Here is a 20,291-nt window from a genome sequence, read left to right on the forward strand (position 1 = left end):
TAAATAGGTTGCGTTGGCATTTTATATCTGTAAATGACTTACAGAGTTATATTAAAATGCTTATCAAACGATGTTGAAATATTTCGGATAAAATGTGTGTATAGGCTACCCCTGAGAATGATAGGCCCAGGCTACATGTGAAATAGTCTCTGAGCACAGCTTTTACTTTCCAAAAATAAAATAATGTACATACACATTAAAACAAAGACCTTCACCTCCAATCAACCTCAAGCATGTTTCTCAAACCATCCTCTGTAAGAGGCATTTCAAATTAGATTCACATACACATTTTTTTTAATAAATTGCAATATTGACTTAGAAAATATATTTTTTACATATTCAAATATTTATTGAGGAGAATATTTATATATTTATTGAGGTTATTTATTTAATGAGGAGATATGATTTAATAATCTAACACGATACCAGTGGTAGGCTACTCATATGATGGAGAATTAAAATAATTTGAAATATCTTATATTGTGCCATTATTTAATAGGCTACTAATAAGTTAGAGCGATAAAACAAGCAAAAAGTAGGCATATTGATATTTCATAATCCCATGTGTCCATTTTTTGTCTATATATATATATCTCAAAGTGTTCATATATCAATGAGTATAGGTTATTCTTTGGATGGGTCTTTGTTTAGAAATCGCAAGGGCTCTTTGTTATGGAATTTGGGACCAATTTCAACTTATGGAACTATTACTGCGCAAAAGCCAATGTAAATTCAGAAAAACGAAAAAATGTAGATTGAATCGAAGTGAACCTCTCTATACCAAAATTCTCTTTGTTCGTTTCATACTTTGTAATGAGGGGAAAAAACAAAAAACAAATATATATTACGAAATCTTTAGCACCCCTAGCGTTTACATGTTCGTTGGGCTGCTTAATTCACAAATAGGCCTTAACAATGTCCTGAACACTCAAATCGTCCTTTTCTTGCATTGTCTCAGTCTATTATTTCTTACTCCTCAAAACAGCTGGAATTCTTTATATCGCGGCTGAATGAATCATATACAATGTGGACAATATGAACAAATTAATCCAGCTAGTCTTAATCATACTTATGTCACGCGACTAAATTATAATGCACAAAAATAGGACCAATATGTTTTCATAGCATAAGGGAGAATGTCCAGCCCTTGTGCCCACTCTAGCCATTTCACCCCCTGGAGTCCACGACCTCGCCTTCACCCCCTTAACCATCCCCTCTGAACGGCATTGGGACCCCTGAGCCATCTGCCCCTTCGGGGGTTAATGTGTACACCGACAGGCATTCAAGGAGAGCACCCACAAACTATAGCCAAGGTAAATATTCACCCCCAAAACACCACACGGTGCTCAGGGTCTCAATGGGTTGAATTAAAGTCATAACTACTCGGAATATGAAAGGAGGGGGAACAGTGCCACTCACCGCAGTGCAAAGCACGTGGTCCGCGCAGGCAAGCACCTGCTCTATGGAGAACACCGCGATATGTAAATGAAGCGCCAATTTCTTACTTACTTCTCTCCTTGGCACATTTCATCTCGTCTTCGATTCCCTCCTTTCCCTATCTCTCCTGCTGCACACAGGACGCGGTCTTGCTCCGGTTATTGTCGATTCTCCAAGTCGTTCTTTCTCTTTCGCGGTACCGTGAGCCCTGAAACCCCCTTTTCCTTTCTCTTAATGCTACAGGTTTAGCCCGTGACCTCTCCGTGATACCTTTCTGCGTGAAACTCCCTCTCATTTCCGCGGTGTTCGCCTAAGCTTCACTCCGGTTGCATAGGGCGACAATGGGCAGGCGGACATTAAACTATCCAAAGGGCGCAAGGCAATCTCCGACGCGTAGACTACACATACTATAAGAGGAAGAAAATAATTCGATTAAACAGCAGGAGACCAACTTCCTCAGTCGAACGAATGCGACATAGTCGCTTTAACCTTGCGGTGGGCGACTAAAGAGGGCTAGTCTATCCCCCTGCTCAACACCACCGCATGCCACCTAATACATCTAAAAAAAATAAAATGCACATTACCCCTCTACTGTTGTGAACGCGACAAACCACCGGGTGCTTTAAGGCATTTTTGTTGTGGACTCAAGTTTTCGTATTAATCTCGCAGTTTGGCAGTCTTTGTTAAACAGCAAGGCGTGTCAAGAGTCCGAGGACATTTTAATATTTGTTAGACGTGCTGACCTGCGTTTCACCCCTTCTTTGGGTCTCTCCCACACGCAACTTCTATAGTAATGTATGCATAGCTTGCTCGGTCATATAGAATTGTGCCCAGGTCATTACTTTGAAGAAAAATGGACTAGGAAGGGGGCTCATTCAAAAAGGCTTTCCAAGCCCGAAAAACAACTCAAGCATAGTGATTTTAATGTTCTTTGTTGCATAAATAAAATCTCATGTGCACAATGGGGGGAACCAAATGTGCAGTTAACAAACCGTGATATACAATATTGTTAATGTAGACTAACATTTAGAAATCTATCTTGTTTAAAATGTATATGCTTTGTTTAACATTTTATAAATGAAAGAATTGGTTGTTAGTTGATATCCTATATTTCACCATAAATGCACGACTTGTCGATTTAAAAGTATTAAGTAATTGCAATTGAGGACATTCGATACCCTTTCCTTACACTAGATTTATTGAGTATTGTGGATCTAACATATGTGCTCACTTTTTGTCTTATTTTCATCTAAATATATAATAGGCCTACATTGGACATTTTAGGGACGCACGCATCGTGTTTAAGCTCAACAGAAATGAAATAATCTTTGCTATCATTCGATGTTAATTCTTTTGACGTAGTGAAAAATGTAAAGCTACGATAGCTACATTTATTTTGTCTTTCTCTAGCCGTGTGCAAACTGCAGATATTAAAATTCACGGCAATACCCTGCTAGGCAACCGCACAAGCTACAATGGAATTGAAATTAATTCAGTGAACTCCGGATGAACTCCAATAGGGATATGTTCTCTAACACAATTATTCACCACTTATGCACTTATTTGTTTGCCAAAATACCGACCAACCAGAATTATATCATCCTAAACTCTACCATTAGGCCAAATGTTTGTCAATAACGTAATTATTTATTTACTGCATTATCAATTATCTCGTTTCTCCCTTCTCTCTTTTCTCCCCCCAACATTAAGCATACCTCAACAATATGTCCAAAGTCACCCATTCAAATTCTCGACGTAGATAAAGAGGTTTACGTAAAGAAAAATGCAGGCCTTTTTGTTGATGAATTTGCTGAAGGGTGGTGTTTTAGGGTTCCAAAGGTCAACCAGATTGTATGATAGCCTTATTCCAGGTATTCAACTTTGATATTCTTACTAGGGAAAGTTGTCACCATGTGGACAAAACGTTGTCTAAACATCCCTTTTCTGCCAACCACTATCCTTTACCCATCCCTTTCACAGTGAAATGAAAACTGTTGTTTTCCTCAGGGTGGGGGAACGGGATGTTTTCCTTGTATTTTCACTGTTTACTGCAGTTCTTTGTGGAAGTGACACATTTTCAACAGAGAGGGTGATTTCCTTCTTTTGATTATTGAAATAATCTACATTGCAATACGCCTTTAGTAGCCTACAGACTTTGTTGTGTTTTGTTTAAATTGTTACAGGGGTTGCAAAATACATTCTCTTAAAATAGACATAAACAAAAACAATCCAACACATTTGTGAGGGGAAAACCATCATATGCAATTGTAGCGTCTAGAAATATAATGAACCTGCTCAATAATGATTCCAGCCTTATAACATAAACCTTCTTTAGGATGCCTAAAGACTCATTTTCCAAGATGTTGGTTCTGTCTCCGTGCGCATTATTTTTCAGCGGAAAATCAGATAAGGTGAGGGATTTTTAAGATGGTAAGCAAGATAAAAATGTTTGTTGACGGCGTTACGCTGATAAGCACAGAGAGGGGAAGGGATGGCTCTGGGGTTCATAACCGCAGATCTTATACAGATATTTCAGATATTTCACTACATTCAAGTTTAACACAACTTGTATTATTAGGCCTATACTATAGCCTATTCCTTGTATAATTTGACCTCCACCATGGCAGTAACACTAACACCATAATGATTTACTGCACATCACTACTGCCAGCTGCTGCTACAACTACGACTAATACAAGTATAATAGTTGCAGTTGTTGTAGTATTAGAAGAGTAGAATTAATAACAATAATGCAAATCATTCATTTTACTTTGTCATTTCTCATATTTTTTCAACTGACAAGTGTCCTCATACAGGCCAATTAGCTAAATATCTGACACTAAAAGAATGCAACACAAGCGGAAATATATAGGCTAGTGTCAATGAAGTGTGCTTAATTGAAAGGCTTATTTTGATTATCCAATGCTGGAAAGGGGGAAACTATATAATTCTAGATCTAGGCCTATATGGTGATGTTTTTTTTAAACACCCACGAATTAACATAGAACCACACATGCTAGCCTATCATTTCATTGCAATACGATGAAGAGACGTGAGCTATTTTAGAGAACATTTTCAAAATTCCTCGTCATGCATTTTATGTATGGGTAGTTTACTCTCGTTCTGTACGTAATCCTTTGCCAAAAGGTAAACTAGACCACCTCAACAACAGACATATTGTTTGATTCTGTTGAAAATAAATACAATTTTATTGCACGAGCCATTATATATTTGCCGTTGTCCCTGTGACAGGACGTTTGGGGAGAGCAAACACCTGCATTGTGCGTGAGAGACCCCCAATGTCACCAAATCCTTCCGTTCCTTCCCTCAATCTAAGCGTCCATTTTTCTCTCCGTCGCGCGCTGGGGCTTGCTTTGTTACCACGAAGGTCAGCCCTTCACCTATCCCTCTCCTCTCTCTATCATTTCTCTCATCTTTGCGCATGAGACAATCTATAGCCCCCTCCCTCGGGCCCCCTCCTCTCTTTCCCTCCCTCTCCTCTCCCACTTTGCCATTGACACCAAGCAATTGGTCTATAATACAGAGTCGACAGCCGACTGCAGAGTCACGCACGACGTAAACTTTTGACCCCTCAACTGTTTGACCCCATGCAGCTAGCTATACAGCCATTCTACCAATACTGGATTCAACTTCCTTTATTAGCTTCAGGGAAGAAGAGAAAGACCGGGAGACTACGATGCTTACTCTCTTGTGTCAAAACTGCTTTTAACAGACACTGCTGGTTTATTTTCTTGTTGCCTTTCCAGCTCTTCGTGTAGTTAACAAAGCGACGAAAAACAGGGAGATAGACAGTCTGACGTGAATTGCTGTTTGTATTGTAGTAAGACTGTTTAAATTCGTGGTCTCCACTTTGTAGAATCGAAGTTTAATTTTACGCAGTTGAGAGGGCTATTTTAGTAAAGAACAGTGTTTAGGTTATCGACTGTTATGTTTCAAATGGTCGAAGCGCTGGGTGGGTGGAAGATAAGCGGACTCACAACTCTCTCTTGTGGCTATGAACTTGGTCTAAAGCGGGCTCTGCTGGCGATGGGAGAGAGTTGCATTTAAAGTGAATATTCCTTGGCACAGATCTAATTGTGTAAAAATATCTACAAGGGGAAGACATCCAGCTTTTTGTGTTTGTGGTTTAAGGCCTACTCCGGAAAATATTTAGCCTGATGAAGATATGCACCATGCGTAAAATTGAGATAAAAATAAGATATGGAACATATTAAGTTGTATAAGTATTTTTGAAAAGAGGTTGTTGGTGGATGGTTGGATTATGGTGAAGTGGTTTTCGAGGAAGAATAAGATCACCAAAGTTAACTAAACTTTATTGGAAAATACTTTGTAATGCTGACATCAAATGGTAAAAGTGTGAGATTCGATATGTATTCACATGAAACAGTCCTGTATATCGTACGTGTCTTTCACACATTACATTTTGATCAATAATGTCCCACTTTCATTGTTAAACTATAATAACAATAATAATTATTATTGTATAGATAGAATTGAAAGACGCAAACCATTAACAACTAGTTTAGAAGTGAAATAAATGTTACACATCTGCAATATGCAAAAAGAATTTAAAAAGTTGCACAAATATAACTTGCGGTTTCTGGATGAATTAATAGCCCGTTGAAGGGAATATGTTGAAGTAATGAAATGATGTACAGATTCCCTTTCCTCCAGTTATCACTAAACTTCAACATGCATAGAATACACAACCAATATAGGTGATATACAACCTCAAATATTTGCAGGAGGTTGATCCCCTTATCATAAATCTTAGCGAATATTAACAAGGATTTGGCCTTATCAAGTTATTATCTCAACGCAAGGAATATCATATTTGCTCAGCCTGCAATTGCAAACAGATTTATAGTAGTACTCATCGCGTTTCCGTTGAAGTCCTCTCTCAAACGTGGAGACTACATGGCCCACGTGCAAGACACATTTAGGATACCCCCCCCCCACCTATTTCACCCTGAGAAGCGGATACAGAAGCGGGTAAACAATAGGTAAATAAGAACAACTTACTTCATTCCTTTTCCCCCTGTCGGTGGGTGAACATGGTACTTGATGGGCTTGCTGTAATGTGGTTGCGCCTGCGCACTCAGAGCTCGCTTTGCATCGCTCGTCTGCTGACCTCGCGGTGACACCCTATGTATTATGGATGAGATATGCGCCAAGATTACCCCTATCAATATGCAAAACACATTACGCGGTTTCAAATGGCAATTTAAACGTTCGAAATTGTGGCACACGAATGTTCCAGGTCCTCCATCGAAAAGACCGGAAAGATTTTGAGGTTTTTGTGAAACCAAATAACAGTCGAGACACAGACAAAAGGGAAAGTCAAATTCCATTAACAAGTTTCAGTCATAATTCAAGATTATTTAGGTCAGTCATGTTCTCTTTAAACTCAAATGAAATTGACTATATACACGCCTCAAATTGAAAGGACTGCAAAAGACCAAGGCTTGTGACACACATCTTAGAATTTCTGTTAAAACCACAATACAATTTGTCATACCCATTTACCGGTACGCTTCTCTCTGCTCTCTCATGTTGTGCCTACACATAACCAAAACACACCCCACACGTAAAAGCACACACACCTTGCAATGAAAAAGCTGTCGCCTAGTTACTCACCCACACATCTATAAACTTTTATGCTCATGCTAAGCCTCTGACTGTTCAAAAAGTACATGTAGCCTACTTAAACGGGAAACGGATGATGAAAAAACTAAGTCGTCGACATCGTGGGGGTTTAGGTCGGTGAACCCGTTGGACAACTTTGAAGAGGAAAAAATGCATAAGTCGCGCACTACTTCTGTGACCGGCTGAGGCCGCTGGCCAGAGCCCTCCCGACTGTTGGCTATCATTATAATAAGGAAGCCAATGAAAAATGAAATGGAAGCCCTAACCTCTCCTCGAGACCAGAGTTTCGCCTTCCTGTTTACTGGCTGGAACTTCCTCGGTCTGTTACGCGCTCACACACACACACATATACACACACATATACACACACACACCACGAGCCAAGAGTAAAATACACCGGAAACCCAATATTCATTTTTTTAAATATAAATAGGACGCTGTAGGATTGAGAGTTAAAAAACACATGAACTAGGCCTAAGATCCCACTGGACAATATTGGATTCTCAAATTGTCTACGGTATGGGACGCTTCCCAACAGCTGAATATATGATTGTTGATTTTGACAATATTTGTGAAAAGAGAAAGTGAAATTAAATGTACTCTCAGTGAAAATAATCTGATATGAACCTAATTGGCAATCGTTATTGTAATATAGGTATTCTTGTGAAACTAAACATTAATAGCGTGTTTACATCGGTCTGCTCATAGTTCGATATGCTGTTATTCGTCCTATGAATAGAAGTTTAAATAGGGCTCATAGAGAAGCCTATAGTGGATTTTCCATTTTCCTTTTATCAAATGCAAAAGTTGCCATTAGACATATAAAACTCATTTCCTTGTGAATTAATTTTGGCCTGTCATGAATATGAGTAATGCTAACCAAAACTGTTGATTCTGAATAACTCTCCTGGTAAATATTCCACTGCGTAAAGATGTTTTTTTTTCTTAATATTTTGCATTATGTGCACGCACAACTGTCCTTACAAACAAGAACTGTCCAGATGGTTGAAAATACTGGAAGAGGGCCAGTCGTCCCCATATTGAAAATACATTGGGATAGATCTGAGAGAAAATAATTAATGACAGTTGGAGATCTGTAGACGAGTTCTGAGGAACTTCCGAAATAAAATCCCTCCCTATCAGCAGCCGTTGATTCGCTAGCCTATCTCTGTTGCGGTTGCCCCCTGCTTTGGGTAGACTACATAGCTATTCATTGTTAAAATAATGACGTCTGTATCCTCTGTTTTTTGAACGACAGTAACTGCCAGAGATTCCACGATAAAGATCTTTACACAAGGACATGTAATGATTTAGAGTATAAAGTTTACAAATGAGTTCAGCTACAGTTGGTCTCAAATGTAAGTGTCACGTTGACACAACTATTTAACCATTTACATGATTTAATCATACGTCATACAGAGGTGCCATTTCCATGGTATTGAATATATCTCAAGGACTTGAACTCAATGCTTTGTTCCTTGAAATAGTCCTGCCTACATGGATATTTTGATACAGGGGTCGAATGTGAATGTTCGCATCCAGTTCAGTTGTTCACACCCTCCCTGCTTGAAAATACTTGGGCAGGGTACGAACAAATATTTGCTTGTACCTCCAGGACGCATATCATTATTGTGTGTGTGTGTGTGGGTGTGGAGGGGAGGGGGGGGGGTATTGATATCCATTCCACACACTAAACCAGTGTGCGTAAAAGTGTGCGTAAAAGTGTGGGTAAAAGTGTGGTTAAAAGTGTGGGTAAAAGTAATCTATTACCAACTGGATAATCACAAAAGCATCTCTGACCCTCAAATCAGGCAGGTAGACACAATGTACAACCATAATCACGCATATTACACTCATATTCATATTGATAATCACTTTATACTCTATACTGTCTAAGGACCCATCGCCATGACCGTCGAGTAGCCTATGCTGTAATCTGTTTGTGGCTGAAGCAACTCCACTCCAGGTTACCAAGCACTTTAACGCCTTAGCTTTTTTTTTTATTAATTCGTTATGAGATTATTGACAAGAACATTTCAATAATTTTATATCTAATAACAATACTTTCAAATCAGGATGTCAAAGTGTATACCACAACAAAACTTTATTTCATAGATGCAAAATGACAATAAAAAACGACAGGATATATGTCTAAGTAACTTCCCTCAACAGTAGAGTCTACATGAATTCCCTCAGAGGCAGAGGTCAAGGTTTGTATAGTTACATCCACAAATACACAACTAAAGCATATTCACAAGCACACATAAACACATGTATCTATGACGCCTATATCACATGTCCCCACACATAGCAGATAGGCCTAACTAAAATACCCGAAATATATGAAGTTCCAGAGAATCAGCACCATATTAATACCACTGTTGAGAGTCAAATAAATTACAGTCATTACACACGATGCCTCCCCTCTTCTTCCCCCCTTGTCCCTAGGCCTAACCACCAGCCAAATCAGCCTTAAAATTGGACTTACTGTGCAGTTGGTGCGTTCATACAGTCCACGGGCTACATTTCCCGCATTGAAATGGTTCGAACCGGAGCGCTGACATTGTGTGTACCAGACAAGGGCATGGCAGTGGCCTACTACAGAGCTCTTGTCTAACTACTGACCCTTTAGAATCCCTCGGAAGCAGTTAAACCGTCACTTGCATTCTAGAATGTGAAATATATATTGTCAACTCCCCAAAACCATAAAACTAACTTTATGGACCCCACGTGACTTTTGAGAGCCAGTAAGGGGTATCTGTCGGTGGCTTGGGCGATTTTTACGATCTAACTTCAAGATAAAACCCTCATCCGTTTGACATGTAAATGTCATAGCTTCTTTTGGTATAGTTTGGCCAAAGGGGAAAGCAAATTTTCAAAACGCAATTGGCCAGGCAGCGCCGGGCAGATGGGGCTTTTTGGCAGGACCTTTACTCGGCTCTAAAAAGTAGCGTAGGACCAGAAACAACGGTTGAGAACCCACCGGTAAGTTTGAAAGTTCAGTGCTTGTTTACTGAAAGTGAGACGTAAACTAATTTGTACAGGAGGGGCACCGTTTAACAATGAGGAAATCATTACAGAAAAGTGCCCAATTCGTTAATGTTTTGGATGTCAACGTTTGTCAACAAGAGATGGGCCAAGAGTGTGTGCTCGGTGTGTATTTTAGTTGAGTTTCAGTTGTTTTTTGTCTTTGGGATTGCCACATGTCCCTCAGGTTGCATTTTAAACATGGGAATGACTGCAGTAGTGGCTATGTCCTTGTGCGTAATGCGTATCTGCGATTGTTCCATTTATGACTTAACTCCAGCCTATCATTTGGCCGACTGCATTTGTGGAAGACATATTCCCGAAGTATTTTGATAAGGTTTTGAGACGAATTGACAGCTGATGCCGTACAAAACAGGATACATGTCCACCAGGTTTGGACAGTGGGTAGACAGGGGGTCTGGGAGATGCGTGTTTGACCCCAGCTGGGTCGTTTGTGAGGTAGGCAGGGGGTAGAGAATTACAAGCAGTGTGCTCGAGGGGTTTGGTCTGAGTATGAGGAACTTTATTTTGTACTCCAAGGTAAGCTACAAACAAATCCAAAAAGCTTATTGGCAGAATGCTTACAGGCAGTCCGACATGACAATTGTCATTTTCCCCCACACACTTGTCATTCACTCTGCCCAATACAAATAGCCAATTGGTCACATGAAAAATGTCTAATATATACATCCTTTCTGGAACATAAGCATGATCCAATAATATACAATTACATTTGGAATATAACTATACACACGTATGAACGGATACGGGAATTCTAGTCACAATTTTGTATATACAAGTTTCCCTTTTTTCAAAAAATAAATGAGTAATTTAAACACATGACACAATAATCCAAAGAAATGATTCAAACAATGGTATGAAAACATGAAGGTGATCATATATAACACACCGTGACTCCTGCTAAAGCAATACAGGGGCCTGTCTAAAATAGCTTAACTTCATGTTTGGGCAGAGGAGTCTAAAGATGTAAACTCGTAAAGTATGTTCGTTATAGTTTGTAAATAAGTTATAACATTTAAGAGCTCACATGCCAACTTTCAAGAAAGCAGTAACATAGCACTTGACACATAAACGATATTTATAACAATAACAACGGGCGGCATTGATAGCTATTTTTCTTTTTTACCCCCTCCAAACAATAATCACCGTTGTATTAAAAAGACAACAACATATGAATATGAACTGTTTTTATAGAAGCAGTACCACAGTATAAGTTAAGTTGCCCTAAAACATCAACAACATGCCAAAAGATGCCGCGCTGTACAGTACTCAGTTATAGTGTTTTTAAAAACTATTTTGAATGTGTGTATTCTTTTCACCCCTCGTAGTGTATTATTTACTTGCGTGACGTCTATGGCTGGAAAGCGTTACCTGCAGTAGCCAGACTCATGCTCTTCAGTTTATTGTCCTTTTTCCATTTCATCCTTCGGTTTTGGAACCAGATCTTTATTTGCCGTTCTGAGAGGCACAGCGCGTGGGCTATCTCTATTCTCCTCCTCCGGGTAAGGTACCTATTGAAATGGAACTCCTTTTCCAGCTCTAGCGTCTGATAGCGAGTGTATGCTGTTCGGGCCCTTTTGCCGTCCGGTCCAGTCATATCTGAATAGCATGGATAAAACGCAAGGGGATAAACATTAACGAGAAAGAACCACCAAAAGCATTACACAAGCAAATACTCAATAACGTTGAACAGCACACGTTTGTAAACACAACACACGACCGAGTCCACCGATATAGGCAACGGCTATCACTGCACATAAAACTACCCCAAATGGTGTTTACACGCCTCATCCGGCTGTATTAGGTTATTTAAAAAAAAACATTTTAGGCTATCAATGAATTCCTTTCACTGGGCATCTTATTCCCCATTACAAAGAACATGCTTGGTTACAACAGTAGTATTTTCTTTTCCTGAATAGCCACTGTCCTTAATAATACATCCCTCAACTTCTTGCACTCTTTTTTCCCCTCTACTGGCTTTCTCCGTTCTCCACATTTTATTGCCGTTTTACTCCCACCCTGCAGTAATAAAGTTCCCACACGTAATAAAGCTTAACTTTTCAAAGGAACAACAACTTTTAAGTCTTACTGCCGTTTTGCCCTCTCTCTCTCTCTCTCACCCCGTTCCATTCTCTAGCCCTCGGTTTGCGAGGCTTACCCTCTTGACAGATTTATGGTGCTTTTGTGGAATTTGCTCAAATAAAGGCACCATCAGGAGCAACAAGAGGAAACGCTAACGGATAAAACGAACACACAAAACACAACCTTTCTGATATCAAAATAAGTACAGATAGACATCACGTAGGCTATATACCATGGCTAATGTGCAGTTTCCGCATCCAAGGGAATATCTGTGGTGCTTGGCCATCGCTCGATGCCGTGGTGGTGGAGGTTGCAGTGGACTCTTGCTTCTGCTGAGTCCGGGCGGCGGGGTTGGCGCTGGCTCTATGGGTGCCCTCCTCGGTCTCGGAGGAAGCGCTCACCTCGTCTATTTCAGTGAAATGTGTGGTGTTGGTGAGGTTACTGCCCGTCGTGCAGACGCTCTGGTCGGAAGGGGGCGAGGAGCATTTGGGTCCCAGACTCTCGCTGTTGGAGCACGGCAGCGGCTCCGGGGACGCCAGCGAGCAGCTTGACGGCTGCCTGAACCGCGTCTCCGGAGCGGGAGACTGGAAACCCCGGGAGTTATCCCCAACAGCCCCAAAGTGGCCCGTATTGGATGAACGATTGACGGTCAGGTCCATCCCATTGTAGTTGTAGCCGTACGAGCCCGAATGCATGGTGCCGGAGTCCCTGTACGAGGCGTTCATAGCGCTGCTGCTAGTTCCATAATTTAGTAACTGATAGTCGGGGCCATTTGGGTAGCGCCCTGAGAACGAGTTTACAAAGTAAGAGCTCATTTAGGTTGTTTTAGAGGGCTTGATTTGTAGATCTTGGTCGTTATAACGCTGTGCTTCACGATTTATGATGTATTAATGAATTATAGCAATGCACTGTACTTCGTTTTTGCTATGTATGCGGCCAAATATGGGGGTGGGGGTGCGTTTGAGAATCACGTGCTTTTGTTGACCAGTCGTAAATTCTCACTGATGACTTCAAGAGGTAATTCATGCTCTATGGTTACAAATGATGACGAGATGGGAGTCGTTAGACTCAAGTCAACGTGTGCCTCCCCATTGCAGGGTTGTGCTCCGTGTTGGCAGAGAGCGTCACCTACTGGGAATTTAATTTAATGCAGTAAAGAAGGACTTTAGAGAAGGACTTTTAGTTATGATCTAGGTCTCTTTTCGGAAAGAATAAAAACGATTTGTTACCCCATAACTTTCTTTATCGGTTGATGTGATCGCAGTATCATTTTGCGTCTTTGCTAACATTTTCTATGGGAGAAAAAGTGGGCTCGTGGCAATAAATGCACCATTAATAACTGAATATTAATACAGTAGACCAACACACTACAGCTAATAACGTTTATAGCTATGATGCAGATTTTAGAGTCATGTTCATTCTACCATGCTCAGGGGAAGTGTCTCGTAAGATTTTAGTCACACTGGCTCTCCATCATAGATAATAATAATAATAATAATAATAATAATAATAATAAATAAATAAAATAATAATACCTGATAGATACTGAACACTATGATATTAGTCATATTAATATATAATTCCCTTTTTGTATTATTCATTTGAGGTTACTCATTTAAGGTTTAGAACATAACACACAATAGGTCTAGACTCTAAAGCGAAGAGTAAACCTTCAGTCTAAGCTAATGGCACACCTGGTAATGTTTCTTACCTGTAAGTAAAATGTCGTCGGTGAGTAGACCTAGCCGTGAAAGGAAAAAAAGGTGTTGTTTCGACTTCACATCATTTGTCTATGTATTTTATGCTCTTTTCTAATGCACCACGCATGCAAAGTTTTTGACTGGAAACGTGTCGCTGTTCACGAGAGGAATGCAAATTCATGATATACGGTAATGATTGATTTATGGTTTGTTGATTGAAAGGCGCAAGTTATTTCATGTGGGCTATGAGTACCATGATATGTAAAACCCCCCTATACACAACACACATTTATGCTTACATATAGACCGGAAAAGGATAGTTGAAATAGTCCAGACTATCTCCAAGGGGAGACAGATTGATACTTATGCATTCTACGTATCCACATATCACACTTGAGGCTATTTTAAGTGTGTGTGCTACTTCTGTAACATGAAGCCTGGAGAATATCAGTCTACTCCAAGCAAGGCCCACTTCTATAGATTTTGCTGTAGTTCACAAGTAGCCGCTATATGTATTTGTGCTGTTTTCCTTCAAACTCCAAATGACAACACTATGATGTCTTGGCTACTTTATGTGTCATGTACACTGGGGAGGTTGTCGGTTGACAATTTCCAGATAATTTGTGTGTAATTATCTACGAGGGAATACCAGGCCCGAGGGTTCTATTGAATATGAAATGTCACACTGATGGTACCTGGAAAGGGAACGTGACCATTGAGAGACATGGGGGTCGTGGAATGGACACTTGAGTGTTTGGGTGAGTGTCTGGGCTGACAGGTCAACTTTCTCTCCCAGCCATTAATTCAATCAGCCTCGCACAGTTTTCTGTCACTGAGCCTTAAGTATTCACTTCCATCGGTTCAATTCAAATTCGTGTGTTTCATACACCTGTGAAAGAGCAAACCTTGGTTTATGACCAAGTCAGTGTTTGCGCATACCTTTATAACTGCAGCAGATGGACGGTGCTCGCTGTTTTTATGCAGGGCCAAATGGTAGACAGTTCTTTAAAAATACGTTTTCCTGAGAGGAATTTAGCTTTCATATGATTTCCTGTTTCAAAACCTTATCCACAAGTTTTGTTCTGGACATAATTTTGAATTATATAGGCCTAGGCTTATTTCACTTCCTGAGCCAAATGTGTTCTAGTCTACTTACTGAAAATGGCGTTCTAAGCAGTGACAAAATCTCAAAGACCTGTAAAGCATGCTCGCTCAGACCGTGCAAGACAGGTTGAATAATTATTACATTTTATTGAATGATTTCGTAAGTAGATACCTATTTGTGACAAAACCACAAACATAAACCACGTATAAAATCCATAAAATATAAACTTTTGACCCAGTCTTTTGGTATTTTTGAATTATCAGTAGATCGAGTATGTTCTCCCCATGAAACTATACAACAAGTCAACAAAACAACTAGATCTGGCTGGGTATTTAACTTACAAAAGAAATACATTAATTCACCATACAAGGAGAATTTCCTTTTATTTCTATACAGTTTAAATATGAACACGAATATGACATATATTTCAAATAGTTTCGTTAAACATGACCAATCATTTTTTGGGCCACATCCGAAATCAAGAGGCAAGCGCACAAAAACACTGTCATTCAGTTACCAGAATCATGATTTTTTTTTAAGAAACATAAAATGACAATAACAATAACAAAAATAGACAGTTAAGTGAACTTCTGGAATGCTACAACAAATTTACCAAACACAACTTTACCGGTGGGAGCTTTGGACATATGAAGGTAGTATCTTCATATGTGTAGGATATCCGAAGATGATGCCATAAGCCATTTTATGCATTTTTTTTGTCTTCTTCTTTTCTTTACTCTGACCTCTTCTCTTCCTCCTCCTCTCCGCTGGTCTGAGAGGAGTTGATCAGTTTATTCTCCTTTTTCCACTTCATCCTTCTGTTCTGGAACCAAATTTTGATCTGGCGTTCTGTTAGGCACAATGCGTGCGCGATCTCGATACGGCGCCTCCGGGTAAGGTACCTGTTAAAATGGAACTCTTTCTCCAGCTCGAGCGTCTGGTAGCGGGTGTACGTCTGACGACCCCTTCGACCGGGGTTACCGAAGGTCCCTGTCAAAAGAAAGGGAAGAGAGAGTCAAACATTAACTTGTGTTTATACCACTGATATAGACAGGCTATGTCCGAGGAGAAAGAGCTTGGGGCGAATACCATGACTTGAACTCGTGAGCTTTTGCTGAAGATCTGCCTTACTGGTAGACATGTGGTGTACAGTAGCAAACAATGATATAATTTCTATAGTCCTAGAAGCTGCCCTTAAATTAGTCCGTAAAAGTGCTGTTTACATCATATTGCACAGGGTTATGTCATATTTTTTACAAATATGCACGATATTTGAATCATGGGTGTATTTTTTGCGCCAAACAATGAGCATTTACATATAAGCAACTGAAATATCCTGTTATTTCCTGTTGTTTTTTTCCACACATACAAAAAGATAAGTTATTTAGAGAAGGGGTGTTAGTTTTGACAAGTTTAATAACAACGTACTTTATCTTCATAAACACATTCTAGCCTGCAGTAGGGGCAAACCATGGCGCATCACAACATTAAAGAACAAGGAGCTCTTTATTGATCATCATAATTCTAAGCATTCGCTAATTTACCCACACTGCTTCTGGCAAGTCACACACTTAGAGTTTAGAGACAGAAAACAATAAAAAGCCTATACAGAATGGTGCACTTAAAGTGATCATAATTCAAATGTTAGGATATCCAACAGTCAAGGAAGAGTAGCTCTCGCTCACTGTCTATTAAGAGTTGTTTAAGTTTTTTTTGTTGTATGTCGAAACGGAATTCCTCGAATGTAATTTATGGTGCTAATTTATTCCTCTATTGTTGTGTAGTGTGCTTCCCTATCATATGTCATGCCTTAGACATCATTTATAACTGTAACCCATAGCACTGTCACTATGTGTATTTGCCTTGTGATACATTTTGAACTTTGTGATAGTGAGAGTCTTTTTGTGGTGAATAACTAAGCACTAATAGCTGGAACCCTGTCAAAAAAAACAATACGAGCCATTTTGTGATAAGAACCCATCTTTGATGGAACTGCTGCTCCATTGTTGCCAAGGATGTGTTCGTGTGCCGTGCGATTTTAATCTACAACGTGAATAATGTCAGCCTTGAGGCGATAAGAACCATAATCACAACGGTTTATGGGGAGAAAAAAAACTGTACTTATGGAGGACTCATCAAAAGTGTACATTTGATTTTGTATAGCATGCTTTGCTTCCTTTACTTTCAGCCTGGGTGTTAAGACACAACCAGAGCGACAATATTTCCCACTGTATGCTCTTCCGGCGCTATACAGTGCTGCTGCAGGTCACATGTAATAGGCAAGCTCTATGTATCAGCCCAGACAGGCAAAAACCAAAACAAACCGTAAGAAAAAACAAATGACATGACAATGTGGACTCACCGTTACACGAGTTCATCCTCTGCATCCACGGATAAACGGGCGTCGAGGGCTTCTGGTCCTCGCTGTCCCCGAATATGCTTTTATTTTGCCCCGAGCAGTCCGTCTTGCGATGGTCTTGGCTCAGGACGAGCGAATGTTCCTCTATGCTGGCGAGGGTGCAGGCGGGGTCCTTTTCCCTGTAAAAGCTGGCTGCTGCGTAGTCGCATGCACCGGCGGCGCTGGCCCGGCCATAGGCACCGTTCGCCTGCTGGTAATACGAGGATGGATACGCCTTGTCTTGAACGCTGGTAGCGCCATAGGCAGCACCAGGATAGTGTCTTAAAGGATCAGTGTATCCGGAGGAGTATAACGGTATCTGTCCCAAGAAAGACTCTTGTCCTCCAGGCAGAGTCACTGGAAAAGTTGAGTTTACAAAATAGGAACTCATTGGGAGGGTACAGGTTCTTTTCCTTGGTTTATGATTTGTTGTGTTTTATAGTCCAACTGGTTTAGCTATTAGTAGTTTATCGGAGATTGGGTTTTAGTTGAGGGGGGGCGCTGGGTGGCGATGTGCCAGTGCGGGACAGAGGGAAACCATACCATCTGACCAGGCGCTGACCAATAGCGTGCGTTAGTGTCTGCAAAATAGCACCCTGGAGGGGGGGGGGGGGGGGGGGGGGCTGTGATTGCATGCGCCGGGGGACCCCAGCGCAAACCCGAGAGCAGGCATTTTTTCTCTTCCATCTCTTTCGCCTTTCTCTCCTTCCAATGAGATTGCACAATACGAATCACACTGGAATTTTAAAGTGGTAAATTGAATACATAGACACTTCTCCCCCTTCTCTTTGGTCTTTGGTGAGCCATATACGGTAAAGGCCCTACTTACTCAAGACAACAAATATGACCCTTCAAATAATCCCCACATTAAAAAGGACTTGAAAACGTAAATCATATAGAGACGCACCAATGGGAGTTTGAGTTATCTTCTGCATTTGAAATATTTTGTGTTTATATTTTTGGTCGTCTGATTTATTCGCTCAGTACAGTAGATATGTGATGAAATATGTCCTCTCCCCTCTTACATCACATTATCATCACCATTATTTCCATAGCGATTTCCATCCGGGTATTTGACAATATACTGAAAGTGTATTTCAACATGCACGTGCTTATTATATTTATTGGCATTTATTGTAATATTCAGCATTACAATTGCTTTGAGTTTTTGCAACAGTTGCCTTCACTGAACAATATTCCTATATTAGTTGAATATGATACAATATTTTGAGAGCCCTGGCTTTTATAAATGTTTAGAGAAAATTAGCTGCCGTACATTAGTCGATATGTTACCATTGGTTGTTTGTTGAACGGCTCTGGCCTACGTTGCGGTATCATACAAGTTCCTTATTACCGCATGTGTCTAGTCTGAGTGTGTATTTACATGCATGCTGCCCTGACCACATTTCATGCACCGGTTTTTATTTCAAAATTATTGACTGGGAAGGTCATTACGCGTTGTAAAGCTTTACATGTTTCGCTGACTTTTCTACCACGAGTCAAGTCAGGTCTGGATCTGTTTTTCATTTACAAATGGCATTTACAAAATCATAAATTAGCCAGTCCCATAAATAAGTCCGGTCCTCATACAAGTGTTGTCTGTAGAATAGCGCTGGCAGTCTGTGTATTTTTACTTTCATTTTGGTTCCCTTTCAAACCAGGACACTGAGCTTCCTTTGGTTTGGCTTAGTTTTGTGTGAACGGAAAACGTCCATTGTGTGACCATTTGTTAAAGTACACAGAGAAATGGGCCAGTCTAAGTCTCGGTTAATAATTAATTAATAATAACTACCATAAGCCATTTTTTTTCAGTCTTAACAATGCACATTTTAGCTTAAAATCTGATGATATGGGGCTATTATTGTGTAAAAACTAACTTTAATGTCTGTTCCTCTGAACCAATTCTCATTTTGCTTTTTGTCTCGTTGCAGGTCTCCTTATAACTTTACGAACAGCAAGGTAAAGCCAGCTGAAGTACTCTGACTTGGTAACTTTTGTGGACAAAACTGCACTGCAGAAAAGTTGTCTACAGATTGCACGAGAAGCAACACACTGGATACCAATTCATTGAACATTACACAACATATATGGACTATGACCGGAAATCCAAGTGAAGATGCGTCTGACTGTAGGGAGAAAAAGTTGTGATTTGTTTATACAGACCAGGGAGGAAACACTCGCCTGTCACTTTTTGTCATATTTCCCGGAACTACCTCATAGTCCCCCGAGTTCCGCATGACATATGCATATGTAAGTATGTGCTCTTTTCATGGTCTTGCATTGTTCTGTATATTTGTTTAAGATATAATATATTAATACATGTATGTATATGAGTATGTGTGTGAAACAAAGTCAAGTAGTAATAGGCCTATATTTCCCTGTAAATGTTCTATTTTCTACTGTGGATAAAAGGGGGTTTTACGCGCAGCATTTTGATGGAAATAATTGTCTTACAAGTATATTTTGCACGATTAAACATCTCGATTGTTTGTTCTGCTAAGTTAATAACTGCGTATAATGTCAAAAGGCCAATTTAGTCGATTGTAGATCTTCATAGGCCTATCTGTAATCTTGGTGATAATGTAGGCCTTTCATTAAAATACAAGAAAACTGTAAACGAGTTGTGGTGTCTTGTGTTTTGGAGTTGCTGTTTTACTTCACTGGGGAAAGGTGTTTTTGTGTTTTATGACTTTATGGGGGCTTGTAAATTAACAGACACGATTGGAATTGAAAACAAGTGGTGGCAGCAGAAGTTATAACAAATGCCCCTGGCTTAGCTCTTACTTTACTGTACATTAGTTTTAAGTGCTTATTATATAAGTGCACTTAACCTAACCATAACACAAGAAACAAT

The 20,291-nt window shown here is 40.0% G+C and overlaps 3 protein-coding genes and 1 long non-coding RNA gene across 6 annotated transcripts in view; 1 reads left to right on the forward strand and 3 right to left on the reverse strand.

Annotated features, from left to right (window-relative positions):
• Window positions 1-9,703, reverse strand: part of LOC109893245 (homeobox protein Hox-B3a) — a 42,253-nt gene extending 32,550 nt beyond the window's left edge. Inside the window, exons 1-2 of one of the 3 annotated variants that reach the window (XM_031827222.1) lie at window positions 7,096-7,335; window positions 6,481-6,603 (exon numbers count right to left, since the gene is read on the reverse strand). The gene's annotated coding sequence lies outside the window, so the exon portion shown is untranslated. Of the gene's footprint in view, window positions 1-6,480; window positions 6,981-7,095; window positions 7,336-9,592 lie in introns of those variants that run through there. The other 2 variants (XM_031827224.1, XM_031827223.1) reach the window with 2 other exon arrangements.
• LOC109893242 (homeobox protein Hox-B5a) lies at window positions 9,184-13,457 on the reverse strand. Its single transcript, XM_031827230.1, has 2 exons — window positions 12,467-13,457; window positions 9,184-11,751 (listed from the first exon to the last, which is right to left on the reverse strand). Exons 1-2 carry the CDS (start codon window positions 13,047-13,049, stop codon window positions 11,504-11,506), a joined length of 831 nt encoding a protein of 276 aa, XP_031683090.1. The 5' UTR covers window positions 13,050-13,457; the 3' UTR covers window positions 9,184-11,503.
• LOC109893246 (uncharacterized) lies at window positions 9,980-20,057 on the forward strand. The gene is made up of 2 exons (XR_002255742.2): window positions 9,980-10,089; window positions 19,369-20,057. It is a non-coding gene; the product is annotated as an uncharacterized LOC109893246 (long non-coding RNA).
• Window positions 15,161-17,953, reverse strand: LOC109893244 (homeobox protein Hox-B6a). The gene is made up of 2 exons (XM_020486372.2): window positions 17,402-17,953; window positions 15,161-16,029 (listed from the first exon to the last, which is right to left on the reverse strand). Exons 1-2 carry the CDS (start codon window positions 17,826-17,828, stop codon window positions 15,773-15,775), a joined length of 684 nt encoding a protein of 227 aa, XP_020341961.2. The 5' UTR covers window positions 17,829-17,953; the 3' UTR covers window positions 15,161-15,772.
• Window positions 20,058-20,291: the final 234 nt, after the last annotated feature.

Source organism: Oncorhynchus kisutch, linkage group LG6 (assembly GCF_002021735.2).
Source record: "Oncorhynchus kisutch isolate 150728-3 linkage group LG6, Okis_V2, whole genome shotgun sequence".
NCBI lineage: Eukaryota > Metazoa > Chordata > Actinopteri > Salmoniformes > Salmonidae > Oncorhynchus > Oncorhynchus kisutch.

Coding starts and splice junctions, on each gene's coding strand:
- LOC109893242 (XM_031827230.1), bottom strand. CDS start 13,049: ATGAGCTCTTACTTTGTAAACTCGTTCTCAGGGCGCTACCCAAATGGC. Junction 11,752..12,466: donor GAAACTGCACATTAGCCATG/GTATATAGCCTA, acceptor CATGCTATTCAG/ATATGACTGGACCGGACGGC.
- LOC109893244 (XM_020486372.2), bottom strand. CDS start 17,828: ATGAGTTCCTATTTTGTAAACTCAACTTTTCCAGTGACTCTGCCTGGA. Junction 16,030..17,401: donor GAGGATGAACTCGTGTAACG/GTGAGTCCACAT, acceptor TTCTTTTGACAG/GGACCTTCGGTAACCCCGGT.